Source organism: Hemicordylus capensis, chromosome 5 (genome assembly GCF_027244095.1).
Source record: "Hemicordylus capensis ecotype Gifberg chromosome 5, rHemCap1.1.pri, whole genome shotgun sequence".
NCBI lineage: Eukaryota > Metazoa > Chordata > Lepidosauria > Squamata > Cordylidae > Hemicordylus > Hemicordylus capensis.
In genome coordinates this window covers 218274771-218298758 of record NC_069661.1, presented here as the reverse complement: position 1 = coordinate 218298758, position 23988 = coordinate 218274771, and the positions used below count along the sequence as shown (strand labels likewise).

At 47.3% G+C, this 23988-nt stretch overlaps 1 protein-coding gene across 1 annotated transcript in view; it reads left to right on the top strand.

Annotated features, from left to right (window-relative positions):
- Nucleotides 1-23988, top strand: part of TRIOBP (TRIO and F-actin binding protein) — an 89914-nt gene that overhangs the window by 7973 nt on the left and 57953 nt on the right. The window contains exons 3-8 of the mRNA XM_053257511.1: nt 4963-5108; nt 9988-10117; nt 10480-10666; nt 14573-14969; nt 17018-17150; nt 21751-23418. Coding sequence (XP_053113486.1) covers nt 4963-5108; nt 9988-10117; nt 10480-10666; nt 14573-14969; nt 17018-17150; nt 21751-23418 — 2661 coding nt within the window. The remainder of the gene's footprint in view (nt 1-4962; nt 5109-9987; nt 10118-10479; nt 10667-14572; nt 14970-17017; nt 17151-21750; nt 23419-23988) is intronic.

The following is a 23988-nucleotide window of genomic DNA, read 5'->3' as shown; positions in this document are numbered from 1 at the left end:
ATTCTGGTTTACAAGCCAGGATGTTAAACCAGCTTCAAACTCTGGTTTTTAAGCCAGAGTTAAACCACAGTTCTTAGTTTTGCACAAGCCATTGTTTATGCAAGCTAGGATTCCCAGCAGTGTGATCAGAGGAGGTCAGGGGAAGGAGGGCTGTGCTTCTTAGTCTGCATTTACCGTCTTAACTATGGTTCACTGATCATCTGAACCAACCCAATAATTAAATGCTATTTGTCTGAGGAAACTGCCATGAATTATGTGCCATGTGGATGCAAGTCTTCTCTCTTTTGCCCCAGTTTCTAGTTTGTGTGTTAATGCTGGAATGGCCATTTTGTACTGGGAAAGGAGTACAGATGTCACCTGTATATTAATACTCTAATAGCCAATTGTTTCTGCCCAACAGAGCAGGAAAGAAACTTCTGCATCCCCTTAAATTACCTGTGTCGGCTTCATTATTTGGTTTTCCTGAAATTATCAGAACTTATGTAAGATCACCCAAACAATTTAATACTGTTTAGGTGAGCCAAATCTAGGTGGTATATCTAGTAGTGAAGTACTAGAGTCCGATCCCACTGCTTTAATTATAAGACCTTTTGTGATTTTTTTTTTTAAAGTCTTGTGGCTTCCTGTCAAAACCCACTACACAATAAATCTGATCTGTTTTACTGTCTTGAGATCAAACTACACTTTATGTTAAGTTTGTCACTGAGACAGGCTTAACACAGGAAGTGAGAGACACTTGTCAAAAAACAACTGCAGGCCACCCACTCCCTCCATATCAATTGGGATGAGGGAGTTAACACTTTCCCCACTGTGCCATTTTCCTACAGAAAATCCCCAGGATAGTTGGCAATTTATAGTTGTCTTGGGGGGTAAAAGGCCGCTGGTGTGGGTGAGGTGTTCTAGGGGAGGTTGGCAGGAAAATGGTGCAAGAGTAAAGTGTTAACCTTTCCCTCCCTATGCACCATGGTTCCAATCTGGATTGTGTGTGTGTGTGTGTGTATGCATGTTCACACATGTGCACAGACACACACACCTTTTTGACCAAAAAGAGGCACTTCCTGTTTTTACTTCTCTCTTAACAGGTTTAATGTAATGTGACGTTTATACCTTGGTTCACATGAAACCTTGGGAATGTTTACAGTTCAGAGAGTGCCAAGAATGGTCTCTTAAGAGATCCTTGGCCCTCTCATAGAGCTACAGTTTCCAAAAGGTGGGGAGGAGAAGCCACAACAGTTAAATTGATTAAAGCTTTGAGTGCAGACAAGTGAGTCCTGCTTTCACAGTGGCGCATGAGGTTTTCAGTTCTTTTGTTTGGACTTTTCATTCCCTCTAGAATACAGAAATTCTGGGCATTGCCGCGCTAGATGAGCGTCCCTCTAGTAAGCACCTGCAAGGCCACAGTGAGCCACCTGTCGGCTCCTGGCCAACCCCCTGTCTGGGCAGGTGTAAAACTCCATCCCTCCCTATGGGGTGCCAGCTGGTGTCCTGTTAACAAAGGGTTTCGTGTTGTTCATTGTTTGCGGGCTAGATCAGCTCAGGGTTATGAAATAGTAATGAGGTTCCCTCTCTTGCCCAGTCGGGGCCCTCTAGAATTTCCTCCTGGCTCACCTGTGATCTGCTCAGAGCCATGCAGAATTGCAGCCTGAGCAAGACAATGGAGGGAAAGTGGTGCTGACAGCTAGAGACCCTCCCTTTGGTGATCATAACCTACTAAGGTAACTGGGCTGGGGTGAAGGCGGGGAGGGGATGAACCAGTCTAGCATGCTAGGGCAATGCTGATGCTCTTAAAGAGACAGGTGGGTTTGAGATTCAACTCTGGGTCAGAAGCAAGGGAAAGATCAGCTCTGTGTGCCTTTGCCTGGTGGAGTCCTGTTTAATCCCCTCCCCCAAACAAGAAGATGCAGGCAACAAGACACTTCTTGCTTCCCAATCTGTGCTTCAAGTGGATACCTCCTAAGTGCTCCCCTGAGTGGGTAGAGTGGGGACCCCTTGAACTGCAGGGTTGGAACAGCTGTGCTCTCTTGCTCACTCTCCTGCAAAAAGGCATCCTCTCTGTATTGGATGTCTTGATTAGATCGGATCGGATCATGCCTCCCAGATGATTGTGTCTCTCACAGACGGCAGAAGCGAGTCAAGTATCCCTTGTCGGAGGTGCTGCAGAACAAGTGGGATTCCAGGAGGAGACACAGGCAGCTGCTAAGGGAAGCACAGTCCCCTTTCAGTGTGCTCCATGATTGTGCCAGGATAAGGGTCAAAGCTTAACCTGTCCTTCACATCATCCACTTAATGCAGTGTAAGAGGCCATGCACCCTGCATCTCCGATTGATTGCTCGTGGATTGGAATAAAATGAGGTTCTCAAATTGGGTCCTCGGATGTTGTTGGACTACAACTTCCATCATCCCATGGGGACAATGAGAGTTTTAGTCTGCCAGCATCTGAGGACCCATCTTCGAGAGTCCCTGGAATAACTTGCTTATATCTTTGCTTTGCAAGCTCTTTGGCTCACGCCCTCTGGAGTATACTTTGAGTTTGTGTGTTAATCTTATTTTAAGATTAATACGTGCTTAATCTTAACAAATAGGAAGGCACGGCACAGTTAGCATGCCAAGATTTGGGAGTCCCTACTCTAGGGAAAGAATAAGTTCAGTTCTTTAAGTGATTTCTTGCCTGTGTGTTTTCATGTATGCACACACACGTACATCTGTCCTTGTGTCTGCAACTCAATATGTTTTGGAATGGCTGGATTGTGCGCACCCTCTCAGTAGAGGTTGAGGAGAGACTCTGTGTCAACCTCCGCCAAAGAGAAGGCGGAAAAAATGTTCATTTGTTCAGGAATGTAGAATTCCTCTTTAACTGAAATCCTCATAGTGGTTTTCAACACAAATAAGAACAATAGCTGCAGTATTAAACATTGCAGAACATACTATCAATGTCGCAGTTAATATGAAGCAAAGATAAAGGTTTACAATAGAAGGTTGACACCGATGATGACAGGCCAGGGGTTCTCAGAGTTGGGTTCCTGGATATTGTTGAGGTACAATGCCAATCATCCCCAGTCACAATGGACAAAGAGAGTTGTAGTCCCACAACACCTGAGGACCAGTGTTGCCTGTAACCGGGGTTCCCAGATGTTGTTGACGACAACTCCTATAATCCCCAGCCAAAGGCCATTGCAGCTGGGGATTATGAGTGTTGTAATTGGCAACATCTGGGAACCCCTGTTACAGGGAAACCTGCTGGGCAGAGGTGCAGCTAGGTAATTTTGGAGCCTAGACCTAAAGGCCTTTGGAGGCCCCTAGCCCACATCGTATTTTTAACATGACCATGCCACCTGGGACAGACTAAAAAAGATTTGGGGGTCCACAGGGGGTGTGGAGGCCCTGGACTTTGGTCTGGAAGTCCAGGGGTAAGAGCGCCTCTACTGCTGGGGACCCAAGTTTGAGAACCCTGTTACAGCCCAACGGCTTGTTTGAACACAGAGGCTTTATATGGCCCTTCTAAAAGGGTTGAGTGAGAAGGTCTAGCATATTTCGTAGGAGTGAATGCTGCAGTTAAAGCTACTATGAAGAAACATAGGAAGCTTCCATATACTGAGTCAGACCATGGGTCCATCTAGCTCAGTATTGTCTACATAGACTGGCAGTAGCTTCTCCAAGGTTGCAGGCAGGAATCTCTCTCAGCCCTATCTTGGAGATGCCAGAGGGGGAACTTGGAACCTTCTGCTATTCCCAGAGTGGCTCCATCCCCTGAGGGGAATCTCTTACAGTGGTCACACTTCTTGTCTCCCATTCATATGCAACCAGGACAGACCCTGCTTAGCTAAGGGGACAAGTCATGCTTGCTACCACAAGACCAGAAAGCTGTACAATGTTTCATTATGTACCTGGGGGAGATCTCCAAGCAGTTGAAGATGGGATTACCGCAGGCCTGCACCACATAAGGCCCCAGGGGCCAGATCTGGCCCTCAGGGACTATTTTACTGGCCCCCAGGTATCCCACAGCAACACAGGAGCTGGAAACTGCCTTATAGCGCCATCCTATGCATGTTTTCTCAGGAATATGTTCCATCGTGTACCCAGTGAGGCTTACTCCTATGTAACAATGCCTAGGATTGGGTCCTGAAAGTGATTTAGGGAGTGGAGTGGAGAGGATTTTATTTTATATTTATTTTATATTTATTTTATTTACTTACTTACTTACTTATTTTTGCATTTATATACCGCCTTTCATTAAAAGACAACCCCAAGGCGGTTAACAAAAGTTAAAACATACAATAAAAAGACAATAAAAACATCAAGCTAAAAAGTATAAAAACATATGAAAACAGGCATTAAAACAATACAACACTTGGCATTTGTTTGGGGCTGGCATGCATTCCAGGGGCCCCACTGATTGAGCAGGGACAGGATCTATTTTCTGGCCACTATCCTTAGTTAAAACTATGAGTTCCTTGACAGGGGAATATATCCACAATAACATTTTTAATTGTAATGTAATAATGTACTTAAAATTGGCCTTGGCCCTTGGGTTAGGGTGACATTGAGCTGGAGTGGACAGCTGCTGTGATTGCTGTGCCGTTTTTGGTGTTCCCAGTGCAGTTCAAGATGATAAGCTTTATTGGTTGCCTACTTAAGTCCTTTATAAACCAGCTCAATGAAACTGTATTGAAATGAGCTGTGAGAATGAAAGGTGAAGCACCTTCTGTTGCTGCAAGCAGTAACAAATGGCACACCCCAGTACGTTTTTCCTGGACCAATTCCTGTTAGTAAAGGAGTACACAAGCTTCAGACTTACACAGAACTCTTAATTGAGTAGAATGGGAAGATAGGTGGGCAGAATATGGCAAGCTTCCCTATCACTCTCTGCTGAAGACAGCTGCCTCTTTCCAAAGCATTGGAGAGTAAGTGATGGGGGCACCATTGGTGCATCTTCAGTCAACTCCCATCTCCTCCTCCTTACAGGCAGCAGAAGCACATGCACTGAAAACTCTTGAAGGTGGAGATGCTACCAAAGAATCCAGTCTCTGTGAGCCGTGTGACCCCTTGTGCATCTTAGTGCCCCAGTGTGAGCTGTATGTATGCCTGGGATCTGAGGACACAACTGAGAGGTAAATATGCCAGTGGTGTACTGGGGAGGGAAGGAAGGTATTTCAAAAGCACTCTGTAAAATTCAGTCCCTGCTCCGTGATAATCATAGCAGGGTGTGCGGGATAGCACATCTTGGCCTAATTCACACAATCATTCAAACTTAGGTTTAATTGGGGTTACTGACATTAGTGGTGTGCATGGGACCACACCTCTGCGGTCCGGCACTGGGGAGGGGGGTTCTTTAAGGGCAGGGGAGGGTGTACTTGCCCCTCCTGCCACTTTCCCCCCTCCAGCGCTCCCATTTTTGTAAACATTTGGGGCAGCAGGGTACCTTCCTGCTGCCCCTCCCTCTGTTCCTCGTCAAAAAGCTTCAAAAGACTCACTATGCGTGCGCACGTCATGTCCGTGCGTCGCGCGTGTTTGCCTGATGTGCGCATGCACGCGATGCAGGATGTGATGTGCGCACGCGCAGTGAGGCTTTTGAAGAGGAACAGGGGAAGGGGCAGCAGGAAGGTACCCTGCCACCCCAAATGCTTACAAAAATGGGAGCGCTGGAGGGGGGAAAGTGGCGGGAGTGGTAAGTACACCCTCCCCTGCTCTTAAAGGTCCATCCCCCCAGTGTTGAACCGCCAAATCGGCCCCAGGTCTGGAGGTCCTTAGAATGGGCTCCGGACCAGTCCGTGCACATGTCTAACTGACATTAGTATGACTATGTGAACTCACACCAAGGCAGAAACCTCAGATGCAGGAGGCTTGAAGTTGAGTGGGCCTTCTTTAGACCAAGGGGGCACAACTTTGGCCCTCCAGCTGTTGTTGGACTAAACCTCCCCTGGCCACTGTGGTTGGAGGTCAGAGCTGGAGTATGACGAGACCCTAAGCTATGTCAAGCTTAAATGACCTCATAGCATTAAAAAAAATAAATTACTCTAACAAAAAGGCCAATGAAGATAGAAATAAAGCTTTATTTTTACTTGGCAAAGATACAACAAAAAACTAATAATTTAACCAAAATAGTTATTTTGCAATAAGCTTCTTGCATGAGAAATATCTTTAAATGACACATCTTTCAGTCGGTATAAAAATACTACTTTTTATTCTGTGAAATTCTGTTTTTACTCTGTTTTATATTTGTTGTGTGTTTAAATTCTGTATACCACCTAGAGATTCACATATTGGGTGGTATAAAAACATTGATAAATAAATGGAATGAAAATTAGGTGAAACTTGAAATTTAGTCATTTTTAGCCTACTTTCCAGTAGGCTTATGAGAACACCTGGCATTCTCTGTGTGTGCCCCGCCCCCACCATCAACTTTGCAACGCATGAACCAAATCGGGTACAGCTGCAGGGACACCTCAATGGTGTAGTTTGTGATGATGTCATCCACCCCGATCAAAGATGGCGGACACGTAAACTTTTGAGGCGCAAGTGGGCTAACTTGTGGACCTCGATTTCAACCAAATTTAGTCCAGTTGCAGAGATGATGAAGGGAAAGTAGGCACCAGCTGCCAACTGGCCCCTCCCCTTTTGGACTTCAGCGGCCACTGGCCCTTCTGCATGGAGAGGGAGCAAGAGACCGCCCAGTTTTGATAGCTGTTCATCCTGACGGTCCCAAGCAGATTCTCCTTTCATCTTTTCCTGATTGTATCTTGTCTTTGAATTGTGAGGGTAGGGCCTTTATTTTACTGATTGAACTTATGCCATACTTCTCATAAAACGTATGTTCAAAGTGGCTTATTTCTAATGTTTGTACAGTGCCTAGCTCAGTAGTTGTCAACGTTTGCGGGGTGGGATAAGAGAGCCCCCTGAAACGTGTTTTGATATGGAACCCCAGCCCCCTGTCTTCCTGCTGGCGCAATTTCTCCCGCACAATGTAAACAAAAGTTAAATGGTAGTATAAAACCTGGAATTATGAATATGACTAATAGTTATATACCACTTTTCAATCAAAGTCCCCAATGCGATTCATTCTCAGTCTCTCTCTCATAAAAGTAAATAAATAAAATTGTTCCCTAGGCCCAAAGGGTTCACAACCTAAAAAAAGGTACATAAGATAGACACCAACACCAGCAACAGCCACTGGAGGGATGCTGTGCTGGGGATGGATAGGGCCAGTTGCTCTCCCCCTTCTCAATAAAGAGAACCACCACTTTAAAAGGTGCCTCTTTGCTCAGTTAGTTAGCAGAGGTCAGCTTAGTTGCAAGAATTATAGTTTGGATGAAATAGTCAAGATCCCTGGACAATCAAATTATGAATGTCCATAGATATGATCCTGCAACTTCATGGGCTTTTCAGTGTGTTAACCAACACCATTGCCCTGCCACATGAACCTTAATAAATCGCAACATAGAGCCCTTTCTCATGAGCAGTGAGAAAGGGCTATTGGGTTTGTAGGAAGGAAGCCCTAAAGAGCTTACCTCCCCGCAGATGATCATTCTTCCTTGGGCAGGCAGATCAACCACTCAGACGAGCACTGGCTGCTGCTGCTGGCAGCTCCGAGGGTCGGGATGCTGGGATACGTCAACCTGGCGCCCGGAGCTCCAATAATGTACATTATTGCAGTGCATTATGGGGATCCCCCTCCCCGAGTCTGCTAGCCATGGGTGTTTGCAGCCATGGGTGGCTGATGATCATAAAAACAAGGTTAAGGGAGCGCTTTCTCCTTTAACCTCATTTAACAGGGAGACTTCATTGGGTTTTCTGCCGTGGTGCCGCTGGGATCTCGCCCGATCCCAGCAATACAAACGCGCGTGCAAAACCGGGCTGAGCTCCCTTAGCTCGGTTTTGCACACACGTGTGAATAGCTTCATTGTGTACTCAGTTCTGTCAACAAAATAAATAGAGAATGAAAGGATTGAAGGTTGCAAGAGGCATCCGGAGACCAGACTGGGCCACCTATTCCTTCTGGGTTCACTCGTTCTTGGAGTGGGGGTGACTGATGGCACAAGAGGGGAGCGTGAAGTGCCGAGGTGGGAGGTTGTAAATTTTTGTGGGAGCCTGAGGGATGCTTGTGGAAATGACTAGTTCCTCAGAACCCTGGTTGAAACACTTAACGGTATGTGAAGTGCTTCTGGCACTCTGAAATAAAGTGTGCCGTCAAGTCGGTGTCAACTCCTGGCGCCCACAGAGCCATGTGGTTCTCTTCGGTCGAATACAGGAGCTGTTTACCATTGCCATCTCCTGTGCAGTGTGAGATGATGCCTTTCAGCACCTTCCTATATCGCTGCTGGTGTTTCTCATAGTCTGGGAAACATCATCCATCATCATCATCATAAACATTATTACATTTATATCCCGCTCTTCCTCCAAGGAGCCCAGAGCGGTGTACTACATACTTAAGTTTCTCTTTCACAACAACCCTGTGAGGTAGGCTAGGCTGAGACAGAAGTGACTGGCCCAGAGTCACCCAGCTAGTATTATGGCTGAATGGGGATTTGAACTCGGGTCTCCCCGGTCCTAGTCTAGCACTCTAACCACTACACCATGCTGGCTCTCATACCAGCAGGGATTCGAGCCAACCACCTCTGACTTGCTAGTCAAGTTATTTCCCCACTGGGCCATTAGGTAGCTCTAAAACGCCATATAAATGCTAAGGAGCACTATTCTTGGAGGTTACCTCAGTCAAAAAGGTTGTGCTAGAAGGGAGTTTGCTTTCCCTGCACCATTGTCTCCTGGGCAGAGCTTGGCAGGTGAATTCTCTGCAGTAGCTGAGGTGGTGCCGTTGCTCACTGTGGAGCAGCTGCAAAATGCTGCTTTGTCCCATGCCCCGGTGGGGGCCAGCCCCCTTTTGAAAGCCAACACTTACAAGCTTTGAAAGTGCAAGGGAGAGGAAAGTTTGCTTGCAGTGGTCTCTTCTCTTCTCGTGCTGTGCTGCTTGCAGATTTTGCAAGGGGTGTGAGGAGAGGTGCCCTTTCCAAAGTTAGGGTCAAATCGGTCCCAAAGAGCTGTTCCTCTGCCATCTGGTGATGGCAGGAGGCACCTTGCTGCCCTGCTGGTGTCCCAGTTGCCTGGTGCTGCTGCTTCAGTGCCCCATGAAAGAGGAGCCTCTGCTCTGGGGACATGATGGAGTGACTTCCTTTTGCCTTAATCTGGAGAATACGCAGTTCTGGTCCTGCCTTCCTTCTAGTTCAAGCCAGGCATTCTTCAACTACATATTGATCTTATTCATTTACAATATTCTGCTCCTCCAGTGCAATACTGCTCAGGGCAGCTCACAAAAACAGTAAAACCATCAAATGGATAAGGCAGTACAGAATTAATAAATAACTAAGAGCAAGACCCGGCACTTTTAAAATCAAATTTTTAAAAGTTGAAAACCCGTCAGCTGTAAGCTTCAGATAAAACACTAAAAGGCTTTTCTAAAAAGATGGGTCTTTAGAAGCTTTCTAAAAACGTTGCGGCTAAGTAGCAAAGGCCCATGCCTTGCAAGTTCCTTGGATCTGCTGAGGCAGCAAAACTACTACAGTCGCCTCTTGTTCTTGGTACTACCTTCATGCAGGCTCTTGGGCAAGTCTGTGCCATCTCAGCCACTTGCTGCTATAAGTACAACGCTTAGCTTAGCTCAGTGGTGGAGCAACTGCTTGGCATGCGGAAGGTCCCAGGTTCAATCCCTGCCATCTTCAGGTAGGGGTGGAAAAAGCTCCTGCCTGAAACCTTGGAGACCTGCTGCCAGTTGAAGTAGTCTAGGGCTACCCAACGTTGGCCTTCCTGCAGATGTTGGCCTACAACTCCCATCATCCCTGCCTATTGGCCACTGTGGCTGGGGATGCTGGGAGATGTAGTCTGAAAACAGCTAGAGGGCTGCAATTGATGCTGATGAGCTAGATGGACCAGTGGTCTGAGGCAGCTCCTTATGTTTCTCCTACCCAAAATGGTGCTTTGCTTTGCTTTGCTCCACAGCTGGCAAGAAAGCTTGGAGTACACCCAGCTCAGCAGCAGAGCTGAGGAAGAATTCGAGGAAGCCACTGACTGTCATGACACCAGCACCGTCACCAGCATTGATACAGACACCAATGCCACACTCTGTAGGGTGAGATGGAAATGCGGGTTCTTCTCTTATTGCATCCTAATTCTCCCGGTTGTTTTTTTAGCAAGGATTCCTCCTCTTTGAGCTTCTTTAGATGATTGCAGAGGCATTCTTACAGTCCTAAATAAAGGAAGGCAGAGTAGGTATTGGGCATCACCTTGAAGGCCTTCGTCCTATCACTGAGGGCCTGGTCTCTCACGCTTCAACATCTTCTCTTGGCAGAAGAAGCCAGCTATCAGTCCCATCAAACAAGTGCTTGAGTCACATACAGTACGAGTGGGGTAGTGAGAAGGCCAGACAGCAGTGCTTCTCTGTAGGGTGTTTCAGTAATGTAAAATGTAGTGCAAACTTCATTTCTGTCTTAGGACTGGGAAATGACCAGGCTCCTTGAGAGCATTTTGGAATCTGACAAAGACGACATGATGTACTATGCAGGCCAGAAGCAAGAGGTACGACCTGAAAACCTTCATTCTGATCTACCCAGATGGACTGAGACAGCAGCATCCTCTAGGTCTTGTGGAAGAATAGAGTCATGGAGTTGTCTGAAACCAGGTATAGATCGACACACACGCCTCCTCCAGATCTCTCTCTCTCTCTCTCTCTCTCTCTCTCTCTCTCTCTCTCAGATGGGGGGGGGATATTCCTTTTCTGTGGGTTGGAATATCAAGTGCTGTGCCAAGGAACTACAACTCCCATTAACCCTACTGATAATGATGGGATTGTCCAGCAATGGCTAGAGAACCAGTTGTGCAGCCCTACCTTAAGGCCATCAAATAAGTTGATGGCAGAGGTGAGATTAGAACTAGGGAAGTCCTGATTTGCAGCTCTGTTTTTTAGCTGCACTATTTATTTATTTATAATATTTATGCCCCACCCCTCCAGTACAGTACTGCTCGGGGCGGCTCACATCCACTCTCTGTTGTGGGTGAGAACAACGTGGCAAAGCTTGGAAGCTAGGTGTGCTCTAATATCTTGGTCGGCCTGATGGATGATCTCCAACTGGCTATCGACAGAGGCAGTGCAACTCTGCTGGTCCTTTTGGATCTCTCTGAGGCTTTCGATACCATCGACCATGGTATCCTTCTGGACTGCCTGGGGGAGGTGAGATTGGGTTGGCACCCTTTTATAGTAGTTCTGCTCCTATCTCTCTGGCAGGTTCCGGATGGTGTTGCTTGGAGCCTGTTGTTCCGCTAAGCGAGAACTGAAGTGTGGAGTCCCACAAGGCTCCATACTGTCTCCAATGCTTTTTAACATCTACATGAAGCCGCTGGGAGAAATCATCAGGAGGTTTGGTGCTGGGTGTTACCAATATGCTGATGGCACCCAGATTTACTTTTCCATGCTGACCTTATCAGGAAATGGCATATCTTCCCTAAACGCCTTCCTGGAGGCAGTAATGGGCTGGATGAGGGATAACAAACTGAGGTTGAATCCAAATAAGATGGAGGTACTGACTGTGGAGGACAGGACCTGAGAGATGGTTTAGATCTGCCTGTTCTGGATGGGGTTACACTCCCCCTGAAGGATCAGGTACATAGCTTGGGAGTGCTCCTGGACCCAAAGCTCTACCTCTACCCAAAGCTCAGGTGGAGGTGGTGGCCAGGAGCGCTTTTTATCAGCTTCAGTTGATGCATCAGCTACGTCCATTTCTAGAGGTGAATGACCTTAAAACAGTGGTACATATGCTGGTAACCTCCAGGCTTGACTACTGTAATATGCTGTATGTGGAGCTGCCTTTGTACATAGTCCAGAAACTACAATTGGTACAGAATGCGGGCTTTAGAATAAGCTTCCTGTTGAAATAAGAGCATTTCCTTCTCTGTTTGTTTTCGGGAAGAACCTCAAGACCCTCCTGTTCCCTCAGGCTTTTAATTAGAAAGAATTTTAATAATTTTAATTTAAAAAACTAATTTTAATAATTTTATTCTATTGTTTTTATTGTCATGCATTTTTAATTTGTGACTTTTAAATATTTTAAATTTTGTACACTGCCTAGAGATATACATATCAAGCAGTATAAAAATATGATAATAATCCCACAGATAATATTCCCAGTATCTTGTTGTCCGTCTTTGTGGGGAATATTGGTGTATAAACTTCTATATCCATGGATGCCAGGATGGTCGTCTTCAGGAGTTCTGTCAGTAGATTGTGTTTTCTTCTGAAAATCAGTGGTGCCCAACAGATAGCTAGGAATATTGGTGGCATTAGGCCTGAGAATGGAATTTGTATAGCCAGGCACTCCTAGTGTGATAGTGCCAGTGGTAGAAATGGGCACTCAGGTTATCTGGTTTATTCAGGGTGGTAGGCAGGAGAATCACAGTCAAAGCTCCTGTGGTGGGCTGGTGCAGATTTGTTCTTGTACATCAGTTGGAAATTCTTTAATCAGATGATGGTGTTTGTTCTGGCATTTCTCAGCGGGCTCTAAAGATACTGGCCTGTAGAATGTGGTGTTGGAGAGTTACCTCTCAGTTTTGCATTGGTGATCATGAGGGCTAGAAACATGCTCTCCGTGAGAAAGCTAAGATCCTAGGGTAGGACTACACAACTTCAGATCTCCAGTTGTGTTTGGACTACGACTCCCATAATCCTCTCAGCCACAGTGACTAATAGTGAGGAATGATTGGAGTTGTAGTCCAGCATTTGCAGGTGAGCTGAAGTTGTGCAGCCTTGTTCTAAGGATGCCAGAACTCTGAAATTAGATTCCACCCATGGTTCAATAACCTCAAGGTAGCATGGAATGCACACCACTTTGGCTTGGTTTAGAGATTCTGCATGTAAAGGTTCAGTGCTTTGCAGTCAGGTCTCCTGACTGAAGAGGCATGCTTGGAGTGCAGAAATGCCAAATGGACTACCAGATTCACTGCAGCACTTTACAAATTCCCCCAACCCAGCTTATCCCCAGCAGTCTCTTGGCAATTCTTCCAGTCAGCTGAAAAATGTAGCTTGCATTGAGGTTTTCCCCACTCTGGCACCAGCACACAAACTGGTCAGACTCGTTTTTTTACCTTTTGACCCCTATCTTGCATGTGGGTTAAGCTGACCCTCCTAATGGCCAAGGGGAACTTGATGGATGGCATGTTAATTAGCATCTACTATTAGTGACAACACCCCACCAAAGCTAAAGGGAAGTTCCAAATAATATGTCAGCAAGGTTTGTAACAATTCTCTGGATTCCACCCTGCCCACTCCTGCCTTAAAAATAATTCGTTTGGGCTTCTAATGCCATTGTATTTACCCAAATAGAAGACGAGTCTGAATTTAGGATGACCCCCTTTAAAAAATCATGTTAAATACAAGCGATACCTGTATTTATCCAAAAGGATGAAGACTCTGCGTATAAGATTATCCGCCCACCCACAATTTCTTTTTTTATGCTTTACCTAATATTTTCTGAAGCAAATACAATTCATAAACATGGTAGAAGAAAATAAAATTATATATGTACATGACACAAGCTTATCATATTGTAAGAACATGTTTCCAAAATGTATCGTGACCATTTGTAACATTATTTAATTTATTATTTATTCAATTTCTATACTGCCCTTCCAAAAATGGCTCAGGGCGGTTTACACAGAGAAATAACAAATAAATAAATAAGATGGAACCCTGTCCCTAAAGGGCTCACAAACTAAAAAGAAACATAAGATAGACACCAGCAACAGTCACTGGAAGTACTGTGCTGGTGGTGGATAGGGCCAGTTACTCTCCCACTGCTAAATAAAGAGAATCACCACATTAAAGGTGCCTCTTTGCCAAATTAGCAGGGATTACAAGTTAGCAGGCATTACAAATTTCTTGGTGGTTTTTGGCATAATAAGGAACCAGTAAATGATGAACATGTCAGAATGAAAAATTACAGAAGAGACTTGTGACAGTTGTGTTAATTTGTCCATTGTTGCTAATTTCCAGAGTCTAACATACTGGCAGTCAGGGCCTGGGAGCCCTTCACTTTTTCAGTAGAATATAATTTCTGTCTTTGCTGCTGTTAGTCCAAATTAAATAAAGTCTTGAGCTTTGTGAATCTCTTAATTGTATGCCTAGCAATGGATCAGATTGTAGTTTAGACCCAATCATTGATCTAAGTTCTGTGGTAAACAAAAAAAGGTGGGGGGAGGTTGGGGGGAAGTCCAATAAAACTGAATTCAAGACAACCCCCAACTTCTAACATCAAAAAACTTGGAAAAAACCCTAGTCTTGGATTCAGTAAATATGATGATATCAATTTGGCAGAGGGTTTTGATCAGGGGTGCACAACTCAAATGCCCCAGTGGGCCAGAACCACCCATGCCTTAGTATTTAAATTTGCTTTATATTATTTAAGGTTTTCATTGTTATTAATTTGTAAACAGTCCAGAGATGTTATATGAGGTGGTGCATAAATGCCATAAATAAATCACGTGCATCTCAAGCATGGAAGAGATTACTGCAGTATCTTCACTTTTTCCCCTCTAGATCCCAGAGCTGTCAACCAGGATTGTGGGGAAGCCAGGAAGAAGCATCACGCAGAGAGTGGCTATTTCTCTCTGGAGCGTCGGAAGTCCGAACCGAACCGGGCTTCTTCCCCACCCCGTATCAGCCGCAGCGCTTTGCCTGCCCATGGTGATGTCACGGGGACAGGCAGGTGGCCGGCATCATCCTTCAGCTCGGCAGACTCTGACCTGAGTTGGCGTACAAGCGGCAGCAGCGAGGGCCGGCATGGACTGATGAGGCAGGAGTACACGGTATTGGCTGACCTCCCCAAGCCAAAGCGGCTCAACCACCGGCAGGCATTTGAAAAAGACCGCAGCAGCTCCCGCACCCGTAGTCCTGGCCGGGCAGAGGTGGAGCGAATCTTTGGACACGAGCGCAGGTGAGATGAGAGGTGTTGTGGTATAAGGCAGTGTTTCCCCACCAAAGGAGGTGGCTTTTTGTGGTCGCAAGCATGAATTGTCTCAGTTGCTAAGCAGGGTCCAACTTGGTTTGCATTTGGATGGGTGACTCTGTGTGAACACTGAAAGACATTCCCCTTAGGGGATGGGGCTGTAGCTCAGGGGAAGAACATGGGAACATCAGAAGCTGCCTTCTACCGCATCAGACCCTTGGTTCATGTAGCTCAGTATTGTTTACATAGATGGGCAGTGGCTTCTCCAAGGTGGCAGGCAGGAGTCTCTCTCAGTCCTTGCATGCAGAGGGCCCCAGTTTCACTTCCTGGGATCTCCAGGAAGGTCTGGGCAAGACTCCTGCCTGATAACTTGGAGAGCCACTGTCAGTGTAATCAATACTGAGCTAGATGGACCAAGAATCTGACTTGATACAAATTGGCTTCCTCTGTTCCTAACCTTTATCATCCCAAGGCACATAAATTTAAAAATATTGGGACACACTGGCCCCCTCAACATAGTCATGCCTTTGTGGGAGGGTGACAAAGCTGCCACATGACTACATAGGAACATAGGAAGCTGCCACATGTGGAACTCTCTTCCACAGGATGTGGTGACAGCTGACAACCTGGATGGCTTTAAGAGGGGTTTGGATGACTTCATGGAGGAGAGGTCTATCAATGGCTACTAGTCGGAGGGCTGTGGGCCACCTCCAGCCTCGGGGGCGGGGTGCCTCTGAGTACCAATTGCGGGGGAGTAATGGCAGGAGAGAGGGCACGTCCTCAACTCCTGTCTGAGGCTTCCAATGGCATCTGGTGGGCCACTGTGTGAAACAGGATGCTGGACTAGATGGGCCTTGGGCCTGATCCAGCAGGGCTGTTCTTAATGTTCTTGTGCCATATACTGAGTCAGACCATTGGTCCATCTAGCTCAGTATTGTCTTCACAGACTGGCAGCGACTTCTCCAAGGTTGCAGGCAGGAATTGCTCTCATCCCTATCTTGGAGATGCCGGAGACGGAACTCGAAACCTTCTGCTCTTCCCAGAGAGGCTCCATCCCCTGAGGGGAATATCTTCCAGTGCTCACACTTCCAGTCTCCATTTCAAATGCAACCAGGGCAGACCCTGCTTAGCTAAGGGGACAAGTCATGCTTCCTACCGCAAGACCAGCTCTCCTCTCTTGAAATAAATTACTATTTACTTAAAGTGAGTGCCAAAAGCAGGGAAGGATACAACCCTCTGGGTGCATAAAGGAGTGAGTCGGCTCGAATCACCACAAGTTTAAGTGCCACATGTCTTGAGTCGGCTCTCTTCCCTTCTGCACCAGGAGTAGGGATGTGCGCATGCCACATGGTTGTGGTGCTCCAGCAACACATGTGTGGCATCAGCATGTGCAGGCTGCTGGGAGCAGTACCACAGCTGCACGGTGCAGCTTTTCAGAAGTGACAGTGCCGTGATGGGGCGGAGGAGCAGGTAAGACCTGCGTGCCTCCTCTTAAAGCTACAGCTCTGCCCCCCCCCCCGCCCCGGTGGCTGTACGAAACGCTTCATGCACATCCCTACTCCTGGTGCAGAAGGAAGAGCTGACTCAAAGTGGGGCACTTAGACTGGTTGTGTTTGGAGCTGACTCACTTGCATGCCTCCTTTTTTAAAGCCGCTGCTGACCCTCTGCTGAAATGATTTGGCTGTGGCAGCTTCCAGATCATTCCAGGTGAGGCACCGAAACAATTTGGGCACATCCCTAACCAGGAGAAACCTGTCGGTGCATTATAGGGCGGGTCCACTCCAAATGTGGGGAGTTTGAACTCTGCATTTTTGGAGTGGACTTGGGAATCAGCAAAAAAGTACATTCGGCAAAAAATGTACCCCGAGGTCGTTGCTTATCTACAGGCAGGCAGAAGATTGTACACGCAGCTTAGTAAGCAGTCTGAAACCTGATAGTGGGGGTGAAAGGACCAGCAAGTTCTCTGGAGCAGCTGTGGAGATACTTTGCAGTTCAGCTGTAATTGCAACTAATCATTGTCTTGTTTGGGTTGTTAGGAAGTCGGAGACCCTGGGGGCCTTCCAAGCCCTGGAGGAGGGGCTCCTAGACCGGCTGGACAGTAAGAGCCTGAAGCTGGCCAAGGAAGGACGGCTAGTCAGAAGGAAATCCAGCCCCACTCTGCGGAGAGAAGTGAGTGGCTAGGCCATGGGATGGGCCCCCTGCCAAAGTATCTTTGTCTCCTGGCAAGAGCCCTCCCTGTTCACACGCTACATCCAGTTCCTTAACTTGTGTGCACAGATTGTAATCTGTACACATGTGCTGTTGTTCATAGCTTGTATTCTGTGTGATGGAGGTGCAGCTCCTGATGGTATTGGCTCTTAGGACCAGCAGCCTTATTGACCATGAGGGGCACTGGGGCAGGGATAGTGGGTAAGGGAATTCCCTCTCTGACTATCCTTTCTCTACTCTACCAGTCTAACAAAGGGGAAGTAGGTTTCACTCTCTCACCTGAGAGAAATACTTCCTTCTTCCTGTATGTAGCTAGTGGCAAGGCATGTAGGCCTTGATCTATCTCCCTGATGGATTTCCTAAATAAACTACTTTAATTGAGACCTTTAACTCCATGTCCCCAGACAGTATTAATTAGCAGTGCCCTCCTTACCTGAGCACTTCCGCTGCAGCTGGGGTAGATAAAAGAAATCTCCCCTCAACACTATACACATAAGTTTTCAAGGGGTTTAGTCCCCCCTTTTATTTGTACAATGAATGCATAAGCATGGCAAAGTGTGTGTACAGACATCTGTGCATGTGTATGGTAATCTCCTGCTAACTGAGCAAAGAGGCACCTTTTTAAAAGTAGTGATTCTCTTTATTGAGCAGGGGGAGAGCAATTGACCCTATCCATCCCCAGCATAGCATTCCTCCAGTGGCTGTTGCTGGTGTCTATCTTTTGGGATGCACCTAATTGCCAAGGCGGGGAAAGCTCTCATTGGCAGCAGAGAGAGAGTTTTTCCTTGGTAAATCGCAGCCACAGGGGAGCTCTTGATCTGACTCTGGACTTAGCGGGACTTGGGTGGTGTGTGTGTGTGTGTGTGTGTGTGTGTGTGTGTGTGTGTGTGTGTTAAAGCCGCCACCACCACCACGGCTAAGTTCTGAGGGGGTATGGTCCAACTGCTATTTAACACTAAGAAGATAAAGTGTTTTGACCCAGAGTTTGAGTCAAACCCAGAGGAATTTGGATAATTGCCACAAATTCTAGGCAGAGAGTTCACTATATTGCTGGCATCTGCTTTGCTGCCCCCTTCTGGTGCACAATGAACTGACTGCCCTTTTCTTCAGTTGGCAGCCTCTGGCCACAAGAGTCCCTTAGAGCCTCTTGAACTGGTGTGGTGTTCCTTTGCTTCTTCCTAATGTTACTGCACTTTCTTAATACGGTTCTCAGCAGTTGCCAGTAACCTGGATTCAGCTGGTGTGTTTGCTGCTGATACTAGGCTTGTGTTTTCAAATACTGCTACTGTGTATGGCCTTTGATTAGGTGCTGTCAAGTCGGTGTTGACTCTAAGTGGCCACCTAGATAGATTCTCTCCAGGATGATCTGTCTTCAACTTGGCCTTTAAGGCCTCTCAGTGGTGCATTCATTGCTGTCGTAATCGAGTCCATCCACCTTGCTGCTGGTCGTCCTCTTCTTCTCTTTCCTTCAACTTCCCCCAGCATTATGGACTTCTCAAGGGAGCTGGGTTTTTGCATAATATATCCGAAGTATGATAGTTTGAGCCTGGTCATTTGTGCCTCGAGTGAAAATTCTGGATTGATTGGTTCTATGATCCATTTGTTTGTTTTCCTGGCTGTCCATGGTATCCTCAAAAGTTTTCTCCAGCACCAAAGTTCAAAAGCATCAATATCTTTTCTATCTTGCTTCTTCAAAGTCCAGCTTGTGCATTACAAGGGGCAACGGGGTGGGGGGGTGGACACTATACCTTGAAATGGGAAGTTCTGCCTCCCCTCTGACAGTTTTGTAGCCAATTGTGAGGGCAAACCACTGCTTCAGAGGAAGAGGTTTCCAGCGTGAAAACTGCACCGAAGGAAGATATCGACCTCCACTTCCTCATCATATGTCACCCTCCTGGCCCAGATTGAAAGACCAGTGTTTTCTCTTTTTTTTTTAAAAAAAATTCATCTGTGTGCAGAATGAGTCTTGTTCTGGGCAGCCGTATCAAAGCAGTGTGTGTGCGCCTGCCTTCAGAGTGGGGCCTTCCTGATTCAACTTGAGCGGGATCTAAAATTAACTGAACAGACATCGAAAAACGTGTGAGCACGCGCACATGTGCACACCTTAGAGGGAGGACTGATTGGGACCCTCTGCAACAACATTTGAATGAAAAAAGGACCGCTTCTAGGATAAGCCCATTTTCTAATGACGGGTTTAGCATCATGTGAAGTTTGGCTCTTACAAGCTACAGGGGAGAAGCTGAGTAATACTAGTAGGAAGCAGGATGAGTGGTGTGCAGAGTAATTTTTTATTTTTAATCCATTTTGCTTAATGCATGCATACATTTGCCTAAATAAGACTGTATAAGGGCGATGAAATACTCATTTTCACACTGCAAAGCTTTTTCAATTACCTTCTTTAATGTGCAATAAAAATTCAAAAACATTCAAAAGTTTAAAACTTAAAAACTAAACCACAGATGTAACAAAATAGCAGACATTTCGATGTAAGACTTCCTAGCACTGAGGATGATGTTTTGCATCAAAACGTCTGCTGGTTTAGTTCTTAAGTTTTAAACTTTTGAATGTTTTTGAACTTAACTTTTATTGCGCATTAAAGAAGGTCGTTGAAAAAGCTTTGCCTAAATGTATACAGGTTGCAGCACTCGAGTTCCTTTGGTGTGGAATGTGTTTTGTATATGTGCCTTCCATGCAGCTCCCAGTTATCAATTTAAATTTTCCGAAAGCATATCTCCATTTTCACTTTTCCTCACACTTCAGAGGTAATTGGAGGCTTTACTAGACAAACCTAGGTCTAGGGCATACTTTGCACAGGGCAGCACTCCAGTAACAGCAGCAGATTGTGGAGTGATCATAGAGTACTGGTCCTTCAAGCCTCCTAGCCTGGTGCAGGGTGAATCTAATGAAAGAAGGGACTTCCAGGTCGGGGGTCACAGTAGTTTCTGCTTAAGATCATGGTGGCATGCATCTCTTCCTTAATACTCCATAGATAAAAATGGAATTTCTGTTTCAAGTCCTGCCTTAAGGTCACACCACATGTGTTAAATGTTTCACTGGCCCTGACACACTTAACTGTTGCTTATTAAATTGCAGTCGTGAGGCGTGGGGGTCAGGGGTGGGGTTGCAGCATGGTGAAGGGGGGCTTTAGCTCCCCTCCCCACTGCTGCAGTCCTGGTTCAGATTGCACACCCCACAAAGGGAAGCTCCCTTTGGCATCCCTTAAAGCTTCAGCGGGGGAGGGCGTAAAAGCTCTCTTTCCACCATGTTATGATCCTGAGCTAGATTGAACCTCCCACGTGACTGCTCTTAAAGTTTGGGCATTGGGGACCAATGGACCAATTGGGCATTGGGGGCATTGGGGACCAATTGGGCACTGGGGACCAATTGCACATTTAATTTGACCCTTGGTGCTTCTGCTGCTCATGGAGAGCGGACAGTGAAGGGAAGATAGAGGGTCTAATGTTACATGATGCCAAAAAAGGCCAGGCAGGGGATCTTAGCATCCCTGGAAAGAGGTGGTCTTAGAATCCTGGGGGCTGGAGTGTAAACGGATCTGGCCCTACTATTGGTTCTTGCCAGATCAGTTTGCTCTGCTACTAGGCAAAGTGAAGGGGTACATCTTAGCCACCGCTAAAAGGCTGCAGATTGTCAGTTGTTTAATATATTCTGGCACTCTTTGCTGCAGGGAGGTATTGTGAGGGTTTTCTTCCTTGCTTCCTAAAGTACATTGGCCTGCTTGAAGTATGAGATGCAAGTGAGGGTCATGACAGGACAGAGGTCATGATCTGTCATCTAATCAGGACAGAGGTCATGGTTAAATCTGCTCCCTCCTGAGTTGATCTACAGGGCCCTGACCCAGCTGCTATTTGCCGACTAAAAAAAGCAGCATGTTTGCCTCAGTCATGCACTTACAGTATGCCTACATTGAACCTTAGGTTACCCTAAAGAGAGCTGGCCTTGTGGTAGTGAGCATGAACTGTCCCCTTTTTAAAGCAGTCCTCCCTGGTTTGCATTTGAATGGAGACTACATGTGAGCACTGTAAGATACTTGCATGCGGAAGGTTCCAGGTTCAATGGCACCTCCAGATAGGGCTGAGAGTCTCCTGCCTGTAACCTTGGGTAAGCTGCTGTCAGTTAGTATAGACAATACTGAGCTAGAGGGACCAATGGTCTGACTCAGTAGTAGAAACATAGGAAGCTGCCATATCCTGAGTCAGACCATTGGTCCATCTAGCTCAGTAATGTCTACACAGATTGGCGGCGGCTTTTCCAAGGTTGTAGGCAGGAATCTCTCTCAGCCCTGTCTTGGAGCTGCTGCCAGGGAGGGACCTTGGAACCTAGATGCTCTTCCCAGAGCAGCTCCATCCTCTGAGGGGAATATTTTGCAGTGCTCGCATGTGGTCTTCCATTCATATGCAACCAGGGTGGACCCTGCTTAGCTAAGGGAACAAGTCATGCTTGCTACTACAAGACCAGCTCTCTTCCCTTAGACCAGCTCCCTATGTCCCTAGCCCTTTGTGATGGGCCCACAAACATCTCTCCCCATTTTCTTCTTCTTCAGGTGAACAAAAAAACCCCTTGGGAGGCGGAACAGCCCAGCAGAAGCAGAGGAGAATCCCTGCGCTTGGGGAGACCTGAACTGCGGCCCGAGAGAAGCAGCAGGAGCCAAGGCGAGCCTCTGTGCCCGGGGAGTCCAACTCAGCGAAAGGAGAGGGAGAGCAGGAGCAGAGGGGTGTCTCATCAGGCAGCGGCTCCTCAGGCAGCGGCTCCTCTGGAGAGAGAGAGGAGGAAACGGGAGGAGCCCGTGCACCATCAGAGAGCGGGGAGAGAGAGGACTTCCCTTCATGCCACGAGTCCTGGGAAGCAAACGGATAATAGCAGAAAGAGCCAAACGGAGCCCTCGCATCACAAGAGCTCAGGGAAGACCTCGGACACGAAATGGAAAACCTGCCTGAATGCCTTGCACGGTGCCAGCCCTGGAAAGAGCTTGGACAAGAGTCAAGCAAGCCACCGGAGGGGCTTGCAAGAGCTGAGCAAGCCACAAGAGAGGTTCAGAGAAAGTGACCGGAAGGCCCGTGGCAAACCTTTGCTCCCCATAGACACTGCCGAGCATCCGAGAAAGGACACACAAGACGACAGAGGAGCCATGCGTGCTCTCAGCCCAGGGAGGGGAGTGACAGCCAGTGGGAAAGGTGGGCAGACCCTCAGTCCTCCAAGATGCACGGGGGATAGTTGGGGAGCCCAAAGAGAGTTCAGGCGTGCTCTCAGCCCGGGAAGAGATGCTGGGATTGGCCTGAAAAGTCACGGGGAGGCTGGGGGTATGTTCAGTCCTGGGAGATGCACAGGCGGAGGTCAGAGAGAGACCAAGCGCGCTCTCAGCCCGGGAAGAGATTCTGGGATTCGTCTGAAAAGTCACGGGGAGGCTGGGGGTATGTTCAGTCCTGGGAGGTGCCCAGGTGGAGGCCAAAGAGACACTGCACGCTCCTTCAGCCCAGGAAGAGATGTTGGGATTGGCCTGAAAAGCCAAGGGGAGGCTGGGGGTATGCTTAGTCCTGGGAGATGCACAGGTGGAGGCCCAAGAGAGAGTGGGCGCTCCCTCAGCCCAGGAAGAGGCAGAGAAGGCAGCTGGAGCAGCTCTGGAGAGGTCAGACGTTCTCCTAGTCCTGGGAGGCCAGTGGAGGGTAGCTGTTCATGCCCAAAGCAGGCAAGAGGCTGTGCTGTTCATGGGCAACCCGCAGAGCACAGCTGGGAAAGCCAACAGGAGGCCCCTGCCAGGAACCGAAGGACCTGCACAGATAGTGACTGGCCTGATGAAGCAGAGCCATTGAACCCTTTTGCACTTATGAAAGAGAGTGACTGGAAGGGTTATGGCAAATCCTTACGGCCCACAAGTCCATCGGTTACTAAGCAGCAGGTGGTGGGCAAAGGAGAGCTCCCTCACTCCTTGAATCCAGCCTGGAGATCAGAGACTGGCCAGAAGAGTCAAGAAGGGCCTTTAGGCCATGTCCATCCCATGCAGCTCTTGGAAAGGGAGTGGGGACGTCCAGGAGAATACCTGCATTCCACGAAACCAGAACAGCAGCCATTGGGGAGTCACCGAACACACCAAGGGAGTTCAACAGGATGGATGGAGGATGAGTGGAACGATCAGGGAAGGTGTCCAGGTCTCATGAGGCTAGAGAAGCAAGTGGAGAATGACTGTCGTAACGAGGATAAGCTCTTGCACCAGGTAAGTATGGCCCAGCAAATGGGGCCATAGCTCAGTGGTAAAACATCTTCTGTGCATGCAGAGTGGCCCAGATGCAATCCCTGTCATCTGCAGGAAGTTTTTCACAACCGGCTTTCAGTTTGCAATGGAGGGTGTGTGTTCACACATTGGCCAAATTTACCCCGAAGTCCCTGCGAGCTCTCAGGGAGCACTTCAATTGGGTTTTTTTTTTAAAAAAATTGTGTGTTAGTGGAGCCCAGTTTATATCTGGGGAATTAAAAAACCCCACGTTTTGCATTGGTTTTGGGGGGCAACTTTGAACTCACGGTAATGCCTGCTATCTGGGAAAGCTCCAGGTAAAGCTGGGAAAGACTCCTGCCTGAAGCCCTAAAAAGCCACTGGCAAGTCAGCGTAGACAATACTGAGCTGCTTCTGTTTTGAATATTGTTATACCCCTTTCCAACACAAGTTCTCCAAGCAGTTTACACAGAAATAGAAACAAATGAGATGGTTCCCTGTCCCGAAAGGGCTCACAATTGAAAAGGGAACACTAGGTGACCAGCAACAGCTGCTGGAGGGCTGCTCCGCTGG